The sequence below is a fragment of the Pararge aegeria genome, chromosome Z (assembly GCF_905163445.1).
Source record: "Pararge aegeria chromosome Z, ilParAegt1.1, whole genome shotgun sequence".
NCBI classification, from domain to species: domain Eukaryota; kingdom Metazoa; phylum Arthropoda; class Insecta; order Lepidoptera; family Nymphalidae; genus Pararge; species Pararge aegeria.
The window spans coordinates 6103386-6126979 of NC_053208.1; the positions used below are offsets into that span (position 1 = coordinate 6103386).

The 23594-nt window shown below is 36.9% G+C and overlaps 1 protein-coding gene across 1 annotated transcript; it reads right to left on the reverse strand.

Moving 5' to 3' along the window:
* LOC120636593 (BTB/POZ domain-containing protein KCTD1) lies at positions 1–23392 on the reverse strand. Its single transcript, XM_039908139.1, has 5 exons — positions 23355–23392; positions 10975–11170; positions 4444–4649; positions 2675–2762; positions 1–126 (listed from the first exon to the last, which is right to left on the reverse strand). The coding sequence occupies exons 2-4, from the start codon at positions 11133–11135 to the stop codon at positions 2683–2685; spliced, it is 447 nt and encodes a 148-aa protein (XP_039764073.1). The 5' UTR covers positions 11136–11170; positions 23355–23392; the 3' UTR covers positions 1–126; positions 2675–2682.
* Between the last annotated feature and the right edge of the window lie 202 nt (positions 23393–23594).

Below are 23594 nucleotides of genomic sequence, written 5' to 3' on the forward strand. Positions count from 1 at the left end.
ACGCAGGAACACAAAACTCGGCAAATGTTCTGTTTTTTACGCATTCCGCTACTTTGTTATAGCATACTATTTCATGACCTTCGACGTCACCAGTGCGTGCACCACACCTTGTCGCTTCAGAAGATTCTGAAAATTAAAAGAATAGAATATATATTTAAGAATCATCATTATCATCATTATATCAATCCATTACCGGCTCACTACAGAGCACGGTCCCACAATGAGAAGGGTTCAACCCCGCCGGCCCAGTACGGATTGGACTTAACCTTTTGGACCTTGGAAAATGTTAGAGAGAACTATCCGGCGTGCAGGCGGCCTCACGATGTTTTCCTTCACCGTTGAAGCGATCTTTTAATTACTGAAAACTTATATATAATAACTTTGAAAAGTCATAGGTGCGTGCTGGGATTCGAACTCGGCCCTCCAAAACTGAAGCCACTGGGCTCTCACCGCTAATAAGAATAAAGTTACGGAAAAAACTATCGGGATGGTTTTTTGAAAATAATAACTATGTGTAACCGTGTAACCGAATTAAGGAATACTATTCAAAGGAGCAAAATTATATTTCAAAAGGATTCACTCTGTAAAAATATTATAACAAAAGAAGTATATTTATTTTTCCATACAAAATAATTCAAGTGTTAGACTACCCTATTAAAGATAAAAGACCGATACGCCCACAGGACCTACGGGCTAACCTAATAACGTGTGAGTAATCACTTGATTTAAATTTGTCACACATATAGAATCCTTTGCATCCTTGAGAAGGACAGAGATCATTATATTTTTTTATCCAGGACATAACAAACGATCCTTCATCTGTCGGTAGGTTTACTTGTAAATAGTCATTCAGAGTTATGGCAAGTAACTTACATTATACAAGTCTTAAGCCTGATTTACATTTGCACTAGTTAAGAGGTGAGTTTAGTTTGTAAATGGGCTATTTTAACTGTAGCAGTATAGTAGTGGTAGTGTAGCTCTGGTTTTTATTTTAGGCTTTTATTTTTACCATTACGTGGGTCATAGGCTTGGCCCGTCTATTTTTACTGTTTTTTTTTTAAGTGGTAAGTTGTGTCTTAATACAGGCGAGTTCAATGATTTTCGACTTGTTAAATAATGAACTTTACTATTGTACGGCAGCTACAGTGATACGCTCGACCGTAACAATACGAAGATCTCCCTCAAATCGGGTGTTTGTGCTCGGGGACCGAGGTCCTACCATCCATCTTTGGAAGTTGTAGGTAATGTCATTATTTCTGAACCCATCGCTAGCGCGATGATTTTTGTGGCTCCATCTAGTTAGATAATGTGGAGACCGCCACACTATCCTCTCCTGTCAACCTGACCTGGCGGGCCCTAGCCCTTAGAAAGGTGCTTAAATAACCAATACCAGGGTAGCATAGCTGCTGCGAATATGACCCGAGTAAGGAGGCGTTGCCTCGAGGCCCATACCCCCGACCAGCCGCTTGGAGAAGGCCCGCACGCTGTCAAGCCACGGGAGATTTTAGTTGCCGGGATGGACTTCGCTCGGTGGGTAACCATGCACTGCAGGGATAGCACAGACAGGAGGCAAAAATTATATCCCCCGATTATATCCCCTGACAAGGGATATAATTAACGTGTCCACCTGCTAAAGTACGGGAACATGGAATAGGAAAAGTTTACCGCCGTTTATTATTAACCATATTATATCATTTGGATATTATTTCCACTGTGGGAAAATATAAATTTTTATACTTTGCCCTAGATAATTATAGAGATCATGGTCTCCTGCCCATGCTAGCCGTGCAGGAATCGGCGAAAAAATAGATCTTGGCGGAGCAATAGAAAAAATCGAATGGGGCTTCCATTTTTCATAGTTTACTGTAAACTTACAACTTTACTGGCAAATTTCTGTCCGAATCACAATAAGCACAACTTTTAAAATCGCCGGATGCTACTTAACTAATGCAAATATAAATCACGCTGTAGTTCTTTAAAGGTCCGTGGTAGTTTGGTGGTAGTTTACAAACGTTTACAGAGATGGCGCTGATTTAGCACCATACGACGTCTATCTACGCGCGGAGCACTGTGGATTTAAGTGCATGGGCAATATGGGAATTAAAAAATTCAGACTTTTGGCTGGTATGGTCTCGTACGAGGCTTCTGCCGTGTCTAGTTAAATACCACCCTACCGATAAAGATGTACCGCAAAGCGATTTAGCGTTAAATGCCGCGTAGAAACCGATTACCCCTAATCGGTATATATGAGTTAAACGACCTAGAATAAAACGTAAGCTTACAGAAAAATCCTATTATAATATTAAGGATTACTTAAATGATATAAAAGTTTGGGTGTGAATTGCGCTAGCTTCATAGCTTAATTTTTACTGTCAGATGGTGATAACAAAAAAAAATTTACCCGGCTAAGTTTGGCTCTTCTTAGATCAGGGCGCGTTTCGAACCCTCGTAGCTTTAGGTTTAAGGTGGCGAACGAAGTTATCACCATCCCAATTGTGTAAACATATATGTATGAACGCTTCATAAGTGCCTGTGCCTACATGAATGAATAAAGAAATTACGAATTTGAATTTGAATTCGAATTTATAACTGCCGTACCCATAACATGTGTGCTCGATACCATCTTAGCCATCTTAGACAAATATAGTTGAGAATAAATAAATTTTACACAAACCTGGCAATTTACGATAAGTTCTTGTCTAACTTGTCCAACTTCTCTAAATCACGGATCTCCATTAGCGCCCACACCTGCTGAGCCATTACTGAAAAAATGTAATTTAACAATTAACACTTGGAGCTCGGATACTTCAGCGAATATAATATAATATCGGGAAAACCGATCTCCGGTATGCACCGCTAATTATTCTGAGCTATGTGCGTTTTAAAATGTCACTTATTTTAAAGGTGAAGGACATCGTGAGATAGTTGATATAGTTATTTAGTAGTTGATAGTTATAGTAGTGAATATTCCTGATAGTTCTTAATAATATTCTCAGAGGGATTTTAAATATACCAATCCGCACTTAGATATCGTGGCGGAGAATGCTTAAATCCTTTTAGTATGGGAAGATGTGATATGTAACGGTAATAGTTTAATAATGATTGCGATATTGTATTGTTAACCCCCGACGCAAAAACGACGGGATGTAGGTATATAAGTTTGACGTGTACGTGTGTGAGTGTATATGTGTGTGTATGTGTGTGTATTTTTTTATGTTTCAATGGGAGGCTAGACTCGTTGAAAACTATACACTATAACATTTTTTATATCCAGGATGGCCGCCACCAAAAAATGGCTAATTTCATTTTTTCTCTCTCAATCTCGATATGGGTATCAAATAAAAGTGCTGGACTAGTAAAATAATGTACACCAGAAGAAATAAGGGGGTGTTTTAATTTAAATTATAATATATTTTTTTTGTTATCGTATTGTAGATTGTTTCCCGTGTTATTAGTTGTCATTTGTCGTAATTTATACTTGGCAATAATTTTGCATTGAGAAGTCAACATATCCTGGAACTCCGGCGTGGGAGCAAAACTCTCCAACTAACAAACACGGGTAGCGTGTAGAGAAGTTATTAGTTTGCGGATGTGTAGTTGTCGTTAAGCAAACAGAGGGTGAACATGTTCATGGCATATCATTAACTTCTGCAAAGTCACAGCTGCTTCTATTTAAAACTTGGAATTTATAATTAAACCTGTTAAAGCTGTTGCCCGCGGCTTCGAACGCGGTTTTTAGGTTCTTCATGAATCCTGCGGGAACCGTAGATTTTCCCGGGATTAGAAGCAGCTTATGTGTTAATCCCGGGTATAATCTATAGTTTTTGCGTGAAAAAGTAACATCCATCCTTCCATATTAACTTCCGAATTTATAATACATATTAGAAGGATTAGCAGCGTTATGTGACAGTATATCTCTTCTTTTTTCTTCTGTGAGAGTAGAGACTGGAGCCCAATGGACATATGTTATTGACATACCACGACATTATAGTGAAAAGATTTATTGAATATAAATCAGTGTCTACATTGTTTAACTCTTCACGTATGTCCACACGAGTACGTAATGCTAACTTGCAGTAGAATACAGAAGAAAAACAAAAATACCTGATGTTGGCAAATGAGATAAAAACAAAAATTAAAAAAAAATGTGTCGTCTCTTGCTTCATAAGTGTCTCATTGTAATATGTATATTTGAAAAAGTAGATCGTAACTACAATGTTTCTTACTAGATGGCGCTTCAGACTGACTGATATAAAAAGACATATACTAATTTCGTAGCCTTAGAACAGTACATTACTAGAGGATCGAATCCTATCGGTTCCGTTATATTTATTTCATATGCATTAAAAAAAAACAGTTTGGATAACTCCTTTACGGCCTGATTGCAATCTCTCCAAATAATACTATAGGCGCACATGCTTGTCAGTACTTTATTATCCTTACCATCTAATTCAAAGAACTGGGCCTCTCGAAACAGCAATTCTAGGTATTTGTAGTTGTAAGGAAGCAGCACCGTGTCGTTCCGCAAGAAGTTGAGAATGTGTCGGAACATCGCACCGTCTCGGTCGATGAAATAGTGCTGTTTCAGCTTATCAACTATTAAGGGGATCTTGCCAGAGAACATCATCCCAAGTCTTGAGTCCGGATATCTGCAAATGAAAACGCAAACATTAACTATGCGGTATTAGTATTAACACCATGTCAACCAACGGACGTCTTCTGCTGGATATAAAGGGAGTTCCACATACCACGGCCTTGTGCCGCTTGCTCCCTGCGACTAACTTCGTGTCATCCGTCCACCTCGTGGGGGGTCTACCAACGCTGTGTTTACCGTGGCGAGGTCACCATTCCAACTCTTGGAATCCCAACGTCCATCGGTTCGCCGAGCAAAGTACAACTGCCAGTTTAGCTTCGCAACTCTTTGAGCTAGGTTGATAACTAAAATTCTCCCAAGGATCTTCTCGTTCCTTTTATACCTATGGTTTAATTACCGATCCACTACATGGCACGGGTCTCTTCACACAATGAGTAGGGGTTAAGGTCGTAGTCCACTACTCTGGCCCAGTGCAGATTTGTGTTAAGACCTTAGTCCAACATGCTGGCAGTGTGGATTGGTGGACTCCACACACCTCTGATGCATGAGAACTCTAAGGCATGCAGGTTTCCTCACGATGTTTTCCTTCACCGTTGAAGCAAGTGATATTTTAATTGCTAAAATAATCTAGAAAAGTTAGAGATGCGTGCTGGGATTCGAACTCACCCCTCGAGAAGGTCGACATCCAACCTTCTGGGCTAACACCGCTTTGTTCCTATCCACTGGGCGAATTGAAATGGGTAACATTTTGATTTTCAAGACAAGCGAAACCAAAGCGTTTAAAAAGATTCAGCTACTATTATCCGTACTAATATATTTTGCAAAGTGTGTTTGTTTGGCCTTACTTTACACCCTATTTAATCCACCAATCGACATGAATTCTGGAATCATTAACTGTATCATAGGCAAATATAGACGTTTATTCCAGAAAAAACCATAATAAACACGAAGAAGGACGACGAAAAGTCAGTCAATAAATAATATTTAAAAAAAAATACATTTTCACATATCACGTTCGGAAAAACGTAACAGTCGGCAAAGTAACTCTAACTTCAGATTTTTAAAATAAAATATTTGTAACATACAAAAAAGCTTTAAGCTGAAATCATGGTAATTTACGTTATTTGTTGAATTAATAAGTTTTTTTGCTGCTACTAATACCAAATTGTAAATTATTATTGGATTTATTCAAAAATCTAAGATACAAAAGTTCCCGGCCGAAGCTCGGGGGCAAAACTCGCTTCGTGTGCACCTCGCCCTTATGTCCTGAGGACATCAATCAAAATAGAAGAGAGAGTAGGTACTAAGCCACAGGGTTTCGTTCTTATCCTGAGGCAATGCTGTCGCGTCCCTCCGTATTACTTATGAACAAGTTTCTAAGGGATCGTCCGTTAAATAAGGAACATTTTTAGCGGTGATAGCCTAGTGGTTAGTACTTAAACCTCCCTATTTAGGGCATCGGGTTTGATCCCCGCCAAGCACTAGCTTTCGGAGTTTTTAATATAAACGGTTAAATATTACTTGTTTTCACCCATAATGGAATGCACATTAAACCGTCAGCCCAGGTTATTATAAATGAAGCGTGGTGGGTATATGCTCGAAAATCTTTCTTATGAGAGAGAAGACCTATGCCCAGAAGTGGGATGTTAAAGACTGAGGGTCAACTGACTGAGGGTCAATGTCATCAACATTATAACATAATGTTTTAGAACTTTTTTTTCCCCCTAATCAAATATTCCCCTAGTCAAATATGGTAGCGGGCTAACCTGTCAGGGGGTATGGCAGTTTTATTTAACCCATAAACGGTTTCTACGCGACATCATACCGGAACTCTAAATCGCTTAGCGACACGTCTTTGTCGGGAGGGTGGTAACTAGCCACGGCCGAGGCCTCACACCAGACCAGAGAAAATTCATGAAAAATAAATTCTCCCATCTCCCCTGCCGGGAATCGAACCCGGGACCTCTAACTTTAAATATACAGCGCTCACCACTGCGCCAGGAAGGTCGCCAAAAACATGGCAACATTTTTTGAGCATCAGTTAAGGCAGCAAGTAAATTTTCTTGGTAGTACATTAAAAGAAGCTTATAAATTTGATATCCATAATAGTAAGTTATCAGTAGTGTTTATGGATGAAAAATATGTGGCCAGAAGGAATAGCGTTTAGGCGATACATCTTTTTTAAGCACAAAGGCAAGCACGCTTCTCAGACGGCGGAGACAGCGGAAACGGTGTGTAACTAAATAACTCTTAATGGAAAATAAATAAATGGGAAAATCCCTTTTGCACACCTAGTGCTAAAGAGGGTACTAAACTTAGGAGATTCCTAATAGTTTAGAATATAGTAAAAAAGATAATTGTTATTGTATGTAAACGAATTACGAAATACTGTTGGAGGCTGCATAAGTATATTTCATAAGGAATCTCCCTTTAAAAATATTAAAACCAAAATGTTATAAGTTTTTACTTTTTTTTAAGATAAAATACCAGCACGCGCATAGTACCTACGTTATGCGATACGTACCTAATAAATTAGTGACAGGACTCACTTGAATTTAAATGTTGCCTGAGGGGTATATCTGATTTCTTTCAGTAAAAGCTATGGTAGTGGTTTCATCATCATCACCACATCAACCGATAGACGTCCACTGCTGGACATAGGTTTTGTAGGGAGTTCCGAATTCCACGGTTCTGTGCCGCTTGGATCCAGCAGCTACTTGCGACGCGCTTAATGTCGTCTGTCCACCTCGTTGGGGGTCGACCAACGCTACGCTTACCAGTTTGGGGCTGCCATTCCAGTACCTTGGGACCCCAACGTCCATCCTTTCTCCGAACTATGTGCCCGGCCCATTGACACTTCAGCTTCGCGACTCGTTGTGCTATGTCGGTAACTCTGGTTCTTCTACGAATCTCCACATTACTGATTCGATCGCGTAGAGATACTCCGAGCATAGCTCTCTCCATCGCCCGCTGAGTGACTCCTAGCCTTTTTATGAGGCCCTTATGGTAGTGGTTTACATAAAAACTATTAGCGTTTCGGTTTCACAGATAAGTCTCAAATACAGTAAATAATGTACCCAAAGCCTGTGTAGAATTATTTCGGTATCCATTTACAAATATATGTTTTATTACAAGCAATTGGTTATGTAGTTGTTTAAAATACATACGCCATAATATGTTTTTGTGGCGCAGAACAAAATGGAGCGCATGTACCCATAGGGCGTTGATTATAAAGGCAGTACAACGCCGCGGGCCATGATACCGTCCGAGGCTTTTACCACTGGTACAAATAAAACGGAAACATTTGGAATACAAATTAAGAGCGAGCATGATAATTTCTGATATACGAGTAATTTCAATGTTTTATTTTATTTAATTTTTAATGCATTACAAACAGCTTGCATTTATTTTGAAGTGAATGATACAAAAGTAGTCGAAATGGTTAACAATGATTAATGAAAGAATATTATTAAATGTATCTTAAAGTTTCTAATCTATATATATAAAAGAGAAAGTGTGTAGGTATGTTCCGTATAGGCTCCGAAACGGCTGGACCGATTTCAATGAAACTTTCAGGGAATCTCTGAAGTGCCCTGCCAAGTAATCCTGTAAAGTTTGGTGATGATCGGACCACTCCTATTTTTGAACTGTCAAACTTTAATACAGCTTTAATTTACTATGATGGTATTCTATTGTTAGGTGTACATGGGTGTAGATAATGATCTTCACCCGCTCTAGAAGAGAATAGAAGAGAATGAATACGGAGAGAAATAAATGATTTATTATATTATGAGACTTAAATTAAAAATTTTATGATGTAAGTTTATTGTTGAAATAGAATAAAGCAAAATCTAGCCCGGCGAAGCGGGCTCTCAAATCATAAATAAAATACAATTCATAACCCAATAAAGGATTATTGGGTTATGAATAGGGGTTTTGAAATGGGGTACCCCATCAAAAAATATGAGTTTTCACTTTAGTCAGCACCCCCGGACCAGTAATTTTTTTTCATTTTTCCCGGACCAGTAAGTTAGCCCTTGACTGCAATCTCACCCAGTGGTAAGTGATGATGCAGTCTAAGATAGTAGCGGGCTGGCGGTATTTTGGAACCCTCCTAGCTTTAGTTTTAAGTTAACGAATGTGGTTATCACCATCACCTCACAATAATGGTATAAAGGGTCGCTGCTAACTGCGCCAATCGGCCCTTAAACATTAATAATAATAATGTGTTTAGTGTTTTTTAATTTATTCTTAAGCATTGTTAATAATTTAAAAAAAAAAAAAAAAAAAATGATAGAAATAATAATAATAATATCTTTATTTTATCAAAATAAACGCATACATTTCATGAGTGTGAAGCCCTGTCTCCTGCGGTAGTTAAAACTGTGTTACAGGAGACAGTGTCTATATCTATGGTCTTATTAACAAACGTTTGTCAATTTTACAGGGAAAATTATATAAAGAAAAATAAATAAATGAAAAAAAAAAGAGAATTATATAAATTTTTGAGGCGGGTGCTTAGGTAGGTAAATTTGATTTCTTTGTGGGTGTGCGCGTGTTTGTATGCGTGTGTGTGCGTGTGTGTTTGTGTGTAATTTTTTTTGTTTCAATTTTAATTTGTAATTTGTTTTATTTAAATTAGATATTCTTAGGAAATATTTTCTCTGTACCCACATAATCGTAATCTTTTAGCCTAGATTTAATGTATGTCTTAATTTCTCGATTGGTCATGTCTTTTAAGGTACCTTTTTTTAAAAGTTTGTATAGGCAGGGTGCAAGGAAGTTATAGTGTTAACGTGCAAAACTACTTTTTATAATAGGAATTTACGGGTCTATTATAAATACTGTTCTTTCATTGTCACCATTAATGGAGTTAACATTTATTTTTCTTAGATATTTCGTGCTTCATGAGTCTTGCTACTCTTTGCTTTTATATTCTCTACATATATAACGTTTTTTTTTTTCTTGGGTCAAACTAGGACTGGTGGTAACGTAACGTACGTACTACGTATCACGAGGTTTCATCATCATCGTCATCATCATATCCACCTATTACTGGCCCACTACAGGGCAAGGGTCTCCTCTCACAATGAGAAGAGGTTAAGGCCGTAGCCCACCATACTGGCCTAGTGCAGATTGGTGGACTTCACACACTTTTGAGAACATTATCGAGAACTTTAGGTATGCAGGTTTCCTCCCGTTTTCCTCCCGTGCAAGAGAAATTATAATTGCGTAAAACTCTAATAACTTAGAAAACTGGTGGTTTCCAGCCAAGTGTCTCGGTTTTATCACTTCAAGTCGATTAGTATAAACAGCATATGATTACGGTCAAAGTCCACCGACCCGCATTGGAGCTGTGTGTCGAAACTCTGAAACCTCTGCTCTATAAGAAAGGACGCCTTTGTAAAATGAATAGGTTGATAAAATAAAAAAACTCGCAAGTATGAGAATAAACTGTAGTAGGTATAAATATAAAAAGCTCCGAATACAGAACCTCCATTTTGGAAAGTCGGTGAGTAAAATAAAATAGGTCCCCGTATTCAAGCGGCGTACATTGGAGGCCCAAGAGATTTCCTAAGGCAGTACAGAAATACCGCTTTATAATGAAGCACCCGAGGCCACATTTGTTGTAAAGTGGTAGACTCGATGTCCTCCGAAAATGCTTCAAAAATATAACTCGCTACTTAGCTGTAAGCCCGCGGTTGTTTCCGTATTTTATTAATTCCGCAGAAAGAATGGAGAGAACGTAGAATTAAGAATATACAGAAACCGTGTACACGACTAATATTTAAGTATCATAAACCACTCCACATTAGTAGTGTTTTTAAAACAAACGGTTCCATACACTAATTATTTTACCTCTAATTTTCTAAACGAATACCATGAAATGGGAAAATAAGAAAAAGTTTGTGAGCTAGCAAAATTTACACGAGGCGTTTTCACTGCTTTTGGATACAACCCTGACTGAATGGGGATACAATACTGACTGAATGGGGATTCTGTATGTTCTTATTTCAATGGAATATAGAACCCTTTTAAGATTGTCGATTAACTTACTTGAAAAGTATTATAGTATAAGTCAAAGTCGTACTGGAGATCTTTTTAATTTTATATCATCTGCATACCCTGTGCATACCCTCTATGCACGCCACTGGCTGCAGGCATACAAGTTTCCTCACGATGTTTTCCTACACCGTTAAAGCAAGTGAAATTTAATACAATTGCTAAACTTAAAACACACATAACTCCGAAAAGTTAAGGGTGAATACTATGGGTCAAACTCTGTGCTCGAAAGGGTAGCCGATGCTTAACCACTTGGCTATCACCGCTTCTGTGATAAAAATATATTGTTTCCTGTCTTCTGTGATAAGGGCACTTACTTGGTTAGGGTCCGTAGGGTGGAGGTGTATATAACACCACCAACGTCGATGTGAACTGGAGCCTCGTCGTGCGCTGGTGTCGCGGCCTGGGGTACTGGAACCTCCGGCTCCTTTGACTTTCGCATAAACGAGAAACGGCACTCGAACTTCGGAGGATCCATAGCTGAAGGATCTTCCTTGAGTCCTAAAGATAGGTCTGAAATAAAAACAGGTAATCATCAGCCCGAAAGCTAAAGCTAGTCGATAAGCCCAGTTTATCCCCGGCACGCATCTCTTACTTTTAGGAGTCACAAGCCCGTCTGTACAGCTTGGTGATTGTGTTATGAAATATCATGAAAATTAAGCTTAATTTGCTATACTCCGCGAACAGCAGCAGAATCTGAAACCTAACAATTTTTTAATTTTGTTTGTTGTTGACTTAACAATTATTCATTTTAAAGTCAACATCTCCTGAGGATGCTCCGGTTTCGGGAGCGAAACGTGCGTACCAACGAACCAACAAAACGTTCGTTGGTGTGGAGTATACGGATTGAAGTAATTTTAAATTGCACCATACAAATTCTGCTGCTGTTCGCGGAGTATAGCAAATTAAGCTTAATTTTCATAATATATTATGGGTTTCCGCAATGTAACGCCTGCTTCTATGCAATATTGATGAACCCTCCCGTTGGGAGAGGCTTTTAGTCCAGGACTGTTAAAGGTTATTGATGATGATACATGTACGCAGGGCACTATGGGTCGCTAATCTGATGGCGCACTTCACTTTTATTTCGTATGTCGGAGACCCGTTTTACCTCTACCAAAAGTCAAACATATAATTTTGCATGTTCTCTCGGTGCGAACATCTGTTACCTTTTTGCGTGATGCAAACTGTACTAACAGTTCGCTTGACAAATGGGCGGGTTAAAATTTACTATAATCATAAGAGAGCTACTGTATTTCGTATCACGGCGCGTCGCAATCGCTGGGGGCCACAGTGTACCTCGTATGGTTTCATTATAAACTTGCCCGCGGCGGTTAAATATATAGTAGGTACCTATGTCATACTCATAAGTGCCTACTTGGTAATCGAAACATCTACCAATACGATTGTATGTGTAGCCAATATTAGTGTACCACTATGGCACTACAAAGAATCGGTGATAGCCCAGTCCAGGACTTCGGCTTATCTTTCGGGGGGACGAGTTTGAATGCCAGCACTCGCCTCTAACTTTCGTAAGTTATGCACATTTTAAGGCATTTAAATATCACTTGCTTCCGTGTGAAGTCCACGAATCCGCACTGGGTCAGTGCGGCGGACTACGTCCTAAACCCTTCTCATTGTGGGGGGAGGCCAGTGACTAGTAGATAGCTGATAAAATATGATTGAAATGCCTGACAGATACCGTATAGTTCAAACCGTTGAACGTTGAAATTTAAAATTTTGCGAAACTGTTCCTTGAGAACCCTACCTGTGTACCTACTGACAAAGTATATTTTGAAATGCTGCCCCTTTAAACAGGGGACGAAAATTTCAATGAATAAATACAAAACACCCTATATTATCCAAATTATATCAAAGAGCACATCTTTCGGGAGAAATCACTGATATAAGAAATTCTACGCAGTTGCTGGCATCCAATAGATTTTTTTTTGTTTGGTGAACAAACAAACTCTTCAACTTTTGAGAGCTGCTTTGTAGATAGTCCATTTATTGGCGATGGCTTTAGGCTATATTTCATAAAGCTACAACTAAAAGGAACGGAGTATCAATAAAACTTTATGCAAAACCGGATTTATTGAAATAATGAAATTTTTTCATACAAAATTCATTCAATAAATAAATGTTATCAACAAAATTACGCTTTCACGTTCACAACCATTTAACGCACCATTTTTATATAATGGCGGAATAAATTCTTCCTGTACTTAGAGAATACAAACGCTTTTTATCTAAACATCAAATGGCACTATGCCTTATTTTTTAAATAAATTGCTAAGCAACGGAGTTTTATTTAATCCAAATTTAAGTTCCTTAGATACTCGTTACAGCTTCACAAATTACATTGCCAAAATGGGATCAATCAATCGGACTCAAAAAAAGGGACAGCAGGCTGTCCAGAAGAATAATAAATATACATTTAATAAAATGGTAGACCAGTCGTGACTCCAAGAATGTAATTTTTTAAAATAATACTGAACAGATTTGAATACAATTTGCGCGACAGACTCACTTTTGCAATCAATTTTATCAATATTAATTGCGAAAGTGAGTCAGTTTGTTTGTTTGTTTTTTATGTTTGGCCTAACCTTCACTAATCTTTATAAAATTTGACCCAGAGATAGCTTGCATCCTGCAAGGCTAGCATGCGCGAGAATGACATATTGTCTACCCATTATCTTGTCTATATCTATAGAATAAATACGTGTCACGAGTAGAGATAATTATCTCGTGGCGATCATGCGAAGACATCCTCATGAGAACCAAAGTCACTAGCCCAAACTTTCGTCCAATTGTAATGGTAATAGGCATGCCATGTTTGTCGTAGGTGCGATGGCTGTTCAGGAAAGTTCTAGAGTGGAGACCACGAACAAGCGAGGGTAGTGTGGCACCCTACAGCACGATGGACCGACGACATAATGAGAGTGAAGGGAGTGGATGGATGAGAAAGGCCATGTGTGGTGGCGCTTCTTGGGAAATGTTTGTTAAGCAGTGGACGTCCGCTGAAATGCTGATAATGATGACGATGATGATGCACATGTGTGCCACGAGATATGTATATACACGAAATATAATTATTGTAGCTTATACTTCATATAATTATATACTACTGGAGAAGTCACTGTATAATTTTGAGCCTGAGCAAAAATAAAATGAACGCGATCGTAGTGCGTGCAACAGCTAGTGTATGAAATAAATCTCTTGTTGGCATGGCTATAAATTCCGAAGTACAGTGTAAAGAGCCTTATAAATGTAGCAATACTTTTGAAGGGGGCATAGGACTCCGGGCCTGGGTTTAAGTATAACAGGCCTGCGCCCGGGGCAATGCAAGCGCTCGGGCCCGTCCACCCCGGGGCGGTCGCATCGTCGCACGTCGTGTTAGCCGCCATCTTGCATCGTTTTCAACATTCGTGGTCATAAGATAAAAATATTATGACCAGTTTTATATAAAGTTACGAGCGATGTGCTTACAAAGTTCATAATCCTTACTAATATTATAAATGCGAAAGTGTGTTTGTTCGTTTGCCCCTCCTTACACCCCTAAACGAGCAACCAAAACTTGAATTTTGCTATAGGGTTTCTTATAAATAAGAAGAGTAGGATAGTCTTCTTTTTATCCCAAAAACAAACAGTTCCTACGGGATTTTTTATTGCGGACGACGAACGCGGAAAATCTATAAATATTATAAGTGTGTGTTGTCTGTTTGTTTCCACGCAGCAATGAATTGAAACTTTTTTAACATAATGGGTGTTAATAATTTGCGTTAGGTGTGACTGAAGACAGAAATACGCTCGTGTACATTTCTGTCTTATAAAAAATTGCGGCTTTTGTTTTTCCTAGAGTCTAAGAAAAACCCTAAACTGAACTATTTTATAATACCTGTTATAAGTAATAACTGAATGGTTTTGAATAAAGATTTGTAATTAAACAGTATAAATGCACATGTTCAATCTGCTGAGTTTCTTGCCGGCTCTTCTTGATGAAATCTGCCTTCCGAACCGGTGGTAGAGTCACTACAAACAGACTGACTTGAAGTTTCAAAAGAGCTTATAAACTGGGCCTACTTTAAATAAATTGAATTGAATTGAATTTATATAAAAACTATAAATTTTACAAATGCCAAAGTCAGTGCCTTTTTTATTTCACTACAAGTTTCTTACGGGCTAACCTGTTAGTGATATGGCAGTTAAACGAAACAACTAAACAGACTTTCGTACCGGAACGCTAAATGGCTTGGCTTGTCTGTCCTTGTTTCGCATAGAAACTTTTACATTTACGCGTTTACAGCGAAGCCGCAGGCAGGACTAATATGATACAACAAATTGCGTTAATTATTGAAGTAGGTACCAGATGTTTGCTCGTGCAGTACATAGGTACAATTGGGTATTATGTTGCGCCGCCTATTAAATTCGGTTCTATACAAATTACTTGCAAAATGTTTCCAACAAAATTGTTTCTATACAATAATTTTTTATTTTCTGAATAAAGATACAATTACTGCGTACTGGACGCAATGATAGCGTAGTGGTTAAAGCTTCGGTTTCCCTCTCGGGGTGACCGAGTACGATTGCTGTCCTCTAACTTATGAGTTATGAGTTTCGAATACGTGAATTTTTAACCTGCATGCCTGTGAGTCCGCCATTGCGTTCTTAAAGCTGTCTGAAGTCTACCAATCCGCACTTAGCCAGCGTTAATCCATTCCAGTCAGAGAGGAGACCAACATGTCCGCAACATGTTGCGGGCCGATTATGAGCTTATAATGATGAAACTAGATGTTTGCAGCGATTTCACCCGCGTTACCCTATTAGCATACATTTCGATTTTCGGTCATTTTTGAGTATACATATAATACGATGGACTATTCAGTCGGCACATGCGAATCAAGACACACGAGTGTCAGACAAAGTCCAGAATAAGTAATTCGCGACGTATTAAGTATCTCGTTAGTTGCTTGCTTTACAAACATGATTCCTTCAGTTAATATTACTAAAATGAAATTTAGCCTATATTTAAAATTAACCTTTTTAAAGAAAAAAAAATTGTTGTGATCGGTAAAGTAGGTACCTTAAAGTAGGTAGAGCTGCCGAGCTGGATAATGCCTACAAAAAATCCAGCGACAACTAACTTTTATAATTAAGTCACCAAAAACAGTTTGCCCTTTTAAGAAAAGTAATTTTTAAATTTATATCTATGCGTGTGAAGCCGGGATGGGTCGCTAGTAATTAGATAAAGTTGCTACGTTGAAGCTTTCTTATACTGCTTACTTAGACTATAAATTAAAATTTAACTTTAACAAGAAAATGCTACAAACTTGTAGGTTTAACCGTTGTTGTCATCTCAACCGATGGATGTCCACAGCAGTTTATGGGGCTCCCGTCAGGTATAGCGCTCGTCTTTGGCCGCTTGTGTTTAAGGCGTAAGGTGCCACCCGGTGACACCTTTTCGTACCAGCACCTTGAAGCGCCAACATCCATCGTTCATCCGAGCTATGTATTTTGCAGAAATACATAAAATCAATCATTATGATCATCATATCAACTCATTTACCGGCTCACTACGGGACACGTGCCCCACAATGAGAAGGAGTTAAGGCCACGCTGTAATTAATTGGCCCAATGCAGATTGGTGGACTCCGCACACCTTTGAGAACATTACGCAGAACGCATCAGCCATGCGGGTTCCCTTACGGTGTTTTCCTTCACCGTTGAAACAAGTAATAATTAATATGCTTTTAAATAAAATCAATATAGTACTTTATTATGTAGTTTTTGTTTGACACCTGTTATTCTCTGATCTCTGAACTACTACGCCAGAAAACCTGTCAATCTTTTGCTCTGTGAAAAGTAGATACAAAATCTACCTAGATTTATATCGATATCGATATAAATGTGAGGCTACCGTAGCCTAGGATATAAAGCTTAGGCTAATATCGAATAATGCGCTTAATAAGATGCTAGGACAAATCTGATGAATAGGTATTTGCAAAAACTATTGCCTTAGAGTGCGATAGGGACAGATGTAGGTCGCGAAGACCCATTTTACCTATAAAATCTCACGAATCCGACATTTCGTATTCCCCTGTTTTATAACAAAAACTGAGGCGATTCAATTATTATTGTCATGAAAATTTTTAAGAAAGACTTCTCTTTCATTTTATTTTTTTGTACACTTTTGAACATAATAAAGTGGCGATAAATTAATGTTTTATCAGTCATTTTAGAGCGTTAGGTTTTCTAAAGTATTTAACTTTTTAATAAAATGAAATGGTAGCGACTGGACATTGAATTTACAAAAAAAAAATTGCTCCAGAGACTTTCTAGTAAGAAAAACGCTCTGAAAACGTTCCTCTTGAAGGTATGTTTTAAGAGTCCAGATTTTGCAACCTTATAGCGTAAAACATAACGTTCACATAACGTAAAATATTGTTATCATGTAGGAATCAAACTCTTACGCCGCTTGCTACTTTTTTTGGAAAAATAACCTTTTATTCAACTGCCCCAGAATTAGAACATAGAACCAAGCGATCCGTGCTCGAAGATGCTAAACAATAAACCAACGAGGTAGTTGAATTAGAAGACAGAATTGTAAAAAAAAAAATTTCAGAAGTTGAACGATAAATTTACTTAGCCGCTTAAGCGGTGTCGTCTACTAGAGGACATAATATAACTAGAGTGTACAAAAATAACATTATATTTTACCTATTTTAGAAGAAGAAGAAGTAGATATAAGTAAGAAGTATAGCACTATATTGCACGCTAAACATAAAACGAAAGAAACATAGAGATGTTTACAGTAAAACACATTGTAGACATGCAAAGGTGAGCTTATTGCTGCAAGCAATCTCTTACAGGCAACCTTTATAGTCAAAGTCAAAGTCAAATATTTCTTTATTCAAATAAGTCCATAGAATAAATAATATACGTAATAGGTGACGATGGTAACTGCATTCGTAAACATCAAACTAAAGCTATAGCGAGGGCTCCAAACGACCGTATAAGAAGATAAGCCCACAGCAAACTAAGCAGGGTCCTTTTTGTTACCACCATCTCACATTGCCATTAAAACTATTCATAGAACTATGAGAGTAATATTTCATACCCAAGCTTTCTATCGTAATTCATTTATATTATAAAACAACTTTTCTATTAACTTTGCTTTAGCAAAAACTTTTAACTTTTGAAGAGAAATCACCAAGATGTGAACTGGTAATTTGTTGAAACCTTGGATATACGAGTATTTCCTTTGAATTACTTATTATTTTAGGTCATAAGAAGGCTCAGAGTCAATCAGCGGACGATGGGGAGTATCTCTACGTGATCAAATCAGAACTTAGGATATATACAAAATTGATAGGCGGGAGTTTTTAAAATTTTAAATTTTATAAACTCCCGCCTATCAATTTTGTATATATCCTAAGTTTATAGTTTATAAAATTTTAAATTTTATATATACACCACTACAAGATGGCCTTTGACTGCCATCACACTTGCTGCTGGTAATGCTCTTAAAACGCACGTAACTCCGAAAATTTACAGGTGCTTCTAGGGCATGGAATGATGTCCCTCCGACAAGGAAGTCGAAGCCTTACCCACTCAGCTATCACCGCTAAAGTGTGTTTAAATTAACGTATTGACTACGTGAGTAATTACGTTAAGTACCAACAAAACACAATGGCGTTTATCGTAATCTCTGGCTTAAAGCGTAGCCGCAGGTTATAAGCGCCCTTCCTGTTTCCTCTATAGTTAAATTAATTTGCCTTGGGATGAAACAAAGCCTCGCCTAAAATTATTATATCGATCGTTATTAATTTATTATTATTTTGATCAGTATTCATTTGTTATTAATTGCTGTTAACCACCATTGTTTTAATGCTGTGTTCCGGTGGGAAGAGCGTGGTCGGGATTTGTAAACAACCGTAATAAATAGTTCTAGTCTGTAATATGGACGAGTGATTAGCGCATTCTAACAAGTAAAAGAATTTGTAAATAGACACAACATTGCGATCGGTCGTTAGGTTAATAGAAACTTAAATTCTTGTCATAGTTTAGCATTTATAAAAGTGATTGTAGAAACAAATTCAAGAATAGTTAAAATTGATTATATAGCTTCAGTATCAGTGGTGCTCTAGGAATATTTTCTCCTTACTTGGCTATAGAGGTGTAGGTAGAATTGAATATAAATAGAAAAACTTCATTGCAACACAACGAAATAGTAAAAACATGACATAAGACGGCCTTAATTGCTAATAGTTAACTTTTAAAGGCAACCTGAGACTGCGAATCTGGTAAAAAGTTGGAAAGTGGGTTGTGCATAAAGTATGTAGAAAATAAATAATATTTATAGTAAAAATACCTGTACAAACGTATTATATACTAGAATAGATATTTATGATATTACATATTTACTGCTGGGCATAGGTCTTTTGTAAGTTCTAAATGCCACGATCTTATAATTCTGAACGTCATTCGTCCACCTCGTCGGAGGTCAACTATCCGTGTTTACCGGTGTGAGGTCGCCATTCCAGGTCCTTGGGACCCCAATGTCTATCGGTTCTTCGAGCTTTGTGTTCCGCCCATTGCCAATTTAGCTTCGCGACTCTTTGAGCTATGTCAGTAACTCTGGTTCTTCTACGGATCTAATCATACCTAATTTTATTTTGAGCGTACTATAGTGGGTTATAGGTCCATGCGATAAAAAACCATTACAAAAATGGAAGCTTGAGATTTATAAAAGCGTAATTTCTTCGGCTTTATAACATGTAAATAATGATGAGAGTAAAGTTGTACGTCAACATAACAATTGTGCCACCCCGTGGCGTAATGGTATCTATGAGAAAGATCCACACAAAATGGGGCTAATGAGTATACAATCACTATTTTAGACATGACAAAATCATAGTCAATACTGTCATTAATCAAAAGATCTACGTTCTTTTCTTTTAAATCTAACTGTTTTAATTAAATGCTCACCTTTATTTGAGTTTTTTTTTCCTTTCATGTTCAAAAAAAAGGAATTTATGCTTAAAAGTGTGGCCATACCTTTAGAATGAACGAGGGCGAACGAGATGCTACGGGCAAATTCCGCGACGTCGACGCCGACGCCGCTGGCAAACAGTGTATCACAGTTTAACGACCGTACAGTTCAGCAATTTTGTGTAAAGTATTTTGAAGTGCATTAATTACGTACGCGATGATAACATTTACTTACGACGTATACTACAACTTTCATATTCACTCGTACACCTTTTTATTTTTTGTAAAAAATACATATCAAGGGAGATCCCTAGCCTAATGGAAGAGATCGTTCGTTAGCGATAAGACCGTCTTTTTGGACATATTTAGATTTAAGTTTAATATTTTTACGTCATAGTTATAAGTTTCTGTGGTGATAAACATTGATTTTGCCTGCACACTAAATGAGGTAAAAAAAAATATTCCGACATTTCTTTCATGGTCAAAACAACTTGAATATCTAAACAGAATCAGGGCCATGCCATAGAGTAGGTTACGATTTAGGAACCAATGTGTTATGTTTGTGAGAATATTGTTGGGGAGCTATAAAGTTGAAGTTGGCATGAAGTTGGCTTTTAAAGTTAGCTGGCAAGCGTCACCAAATTGATAAATGTATAATATAATTCTAGTGGAAGTTTCAGAATATACAATATACTTTTCAGAATTCATTTAAGGTATTTTTTAAGTTATCCGTTAAAAGCTTTGAGCTCTGCCTCATTGGTGCGTTGCATCGTCGAAGCGTCGACGCTGCATCTTTTTCCATATATTTTAAATGGTACGTATGCCACGTTAAATCATTGCGTTGTTATGGCTACAATTCATAAACTGGCGATGCAAAGCATCGCCCTTAGGCAACCGTTTTCAATCTTCGCAGAACTGTTTGATACTTAAGCTGTGTCGTTATGGAACTAGCCAAGATGAGTGCCCGCGAGCATTGCCGCAAGCACAACGCTACAGAAAAATCATTTCGAAAATTATTTTGTTTTCGCCTGAAGCGATTCCATTTTGAACAGAACACTCGGCTACGTGTAAATGAAATATCTGCCTTTAGGCAGTCAGACAGTTAGGTTACCCTTAGTCTACTAGTACCCCACAGCTGGGCTGGCTGGGCTGGAGGCGAGAGGATATTAAGAGCATTAGAACACAACGCTGCTTCAATGACTTTAAATGCTATCGCGTTAGTAACTGGCACTACGGCTTAACGCACTTTGGCACAGGGGTAGACAGACCTAATTTTATAACTCTGAGCTGCAACTGACATTTTTTCTGAGGAAATCGCAATACCTTGACCACTATTGTCCCGGGAATCCAACCACGTAATCAACAATAGTGAGACATCGTAACTACAAGGAAAACGAGACAGTTTAAAATTTTTTGAAAATCTACTTTTACGTGGTTTCAATAGGGAATGAAAGTCCGGCATTTTTCAAGTTATATCGAATAAAATAAACAAATTTGTGTTTTTCTCAGTTTTTGGAAAAACTTCACCAAAGAGGTATTAAATTTAAAGTTATGACCCACTCAGAAATCTACACACAGCCAAAACTGCTGTCCCTAGAAACATTAATTTTGGATAGTGTATTTTAAGTGTAAGTGTAGGTTCAACAATATAAATCCACTAAGAAACGATATTTTAAAGTTCCTACTAACAATAAAACTATTAGTGTTTCATTTAATATTCTATGAAAATTTTAATAAGGAGAAGTTCCATAGAAAACCCAAAAAAATATTTAGTTTAATTTTTGTCTGTCTGTCTAATAGCTCATTACGCGGAAACTACTAAACAGATTATTGAACGATTAACATTTAAGATATTTAAGCTAAAAAAACAATAGAATTGCCTGCAGGATAACGATTGAAAGATTTAGACGATTTTACACCATAACTCTGCCATATCTAAACCGACTTCAATAAATCTTTTTTATTTGTAAGGTTGTATCATCAGTTAAGCTAGGCCCAAATTTGGTGAACATCTGTTGAATATCATTACAGATAGAGAACAGAACTCCTCAGCCGACAGAAACAACACAGTGACGTAAAACTTGTATATTTGTGCACACATATTATATGAGGGCGTGACTTTGAAGGTTTGAAATTCAAATTAAAAACATTTAAGTAAACAGCTTAGTGGTCTGAGTTCATAAATCATATTAAAAAATTCTTTATTCATGTAGACATATATAAATATTATTTTTCACAATTCCCCCTTATAAATTCCTCGAAATTTCATATTTTACCTAGTCTAAAAATATACATCTCAAGTATATTTATAACCTCAGAATACTTAATTAATTAAACAAACGAACGCCTGCTATTATATGAATATTATATGCCTACACGAATAAAGAATTTTTTAATTTGAATTTCGAATACCTTCTAGGGGAAACTTGTCTTTGTACATATTACTCAATATTCAGAAAGCAATATACCAATATTGCATCTGTAATTTTGTAGTATTTATCATTAGTTTTAGAATCAAAACACATGTAAAAATTAGTTCCATTTTATTAATTGAACATTTATTAGAGACGTAAACCGTTCATATACTTATCAATCCAAATATTTTTTGGGTGGGGATTTAATAAAATTTAAAATCATATCCTTGGTTGATTTTCTCGATATTTTGACCGTTATTATAAATAGGTAAGTAAATATGATTCTATGTAAGTTCATATAATGAAGTAATTTTTTTACGTTTGCATTGCAATTTCGGAAAAAAAAACTAAAAGGAATAATAATTTGTAAATAATATTATAATTTTCATGCATCTAACGTTTCGAAGATATGTGCGGTTTTACTTAAGGCAATTAAAAGTGATCTTGCCTAAATATAGAAGGAAAACATCGTAAGCAAACTTGCATGCCTGAGAGTTCTCTCCATAATGTTCTCAAAGGGGTGTTAACTCTAACAATCCACACATGGCCAGCGTGGTGGACTACTTATTAAGCCCTTCTCATTCTGAGAGGCTCTGTTGATATTGGTATGGGTAATAATAATACATAATTGACATGAATACGAGAAAGATAAAAAATAAGACCAAGTTTATCGCAGAAGCACATAGGTACAATAATTTTATCCCGCACCAAAGTAATCACAATTCATATTAACTTAATTCAATGCTATCATTCGATGGTATCTGCTTTATGTTGTCTATTTTTTGCCCAAATAGAATAATAAAAACACATACCTACTTGTGCCTAGATACTCATACTAGCTATAAATATAGTTAAACCTATAAAAATAAAACACCATGGATTGATTTTTTTTTTAATATTAAAAATCCTCGTTATCTACTTAAATAGAATAGAAATACAAATACCAGACTTCATAATTAAAAACAGTTTAAAATATTAGCCGATATTATAATATGTATTAAGTAAGTACGTATTAAAAACTAATAACAGTTTATTAGTTTGGAATAAAGTTAAAATCATCATCAAAATTCGACCGATTATGTTAAAAAAATACATATAAGCAGTTTCCAAACGTATAACTAAAACTCAAACTTTTCCTATAGCTACATAGAAACAAAAAAAACATGGGTTCGCTTCGCAAACGTAAGAAAAAAATATTCTAAACTTTTGTGTACTTGCCTTTATAAATATAGTGATCTGGGCATAAAATAAACAACACTAAAACATAGTTAACAAATTAAGAAATGACATACCCTGAGTTCCCGGTTCAGCAAAATGCACGTCTGTTTTATTTCACTCTAAGTCACGTTATGGCGTTACAGTGGCTGATCAGGGCTGTCACCAGTTAAAAAACAGGAAAGAGATATTTTATAATACAGCTGAGTTTGGTTTCTTATAATAAATACGAAAACAAATCCATTAACTATTGGGAATGGAGTAAGTAACTTTATAACTCTAATTAAAAATCTATATTCACTATACAAAGGTATTGA

Bases quoted from the DNA above. Each gene is read 5' to 3' on its own strand.
- LOC120636593 (XM_039908139.1), bottom strand. From the start codon at position 11,135: ATGGATCCTCCGAAGTTCGAGTGCCGTTTCTCGTTTATGCGAAAGTCA. The intron at 4,650-10,974 runs GTAAGTGCCCTT...TTTCATTTGCAG, and splicing joins ACCCTACGGACCCTAACCAA to ATATCCGGACTCAAGACTTG. The intron at 2,763-4,443 runs GTAAGGATAATA...ACATTTTTTCAG, and splicing joins CCAGTTCTTTGAATTAGATG to TAATGGCTCAGCAGGTGTGG.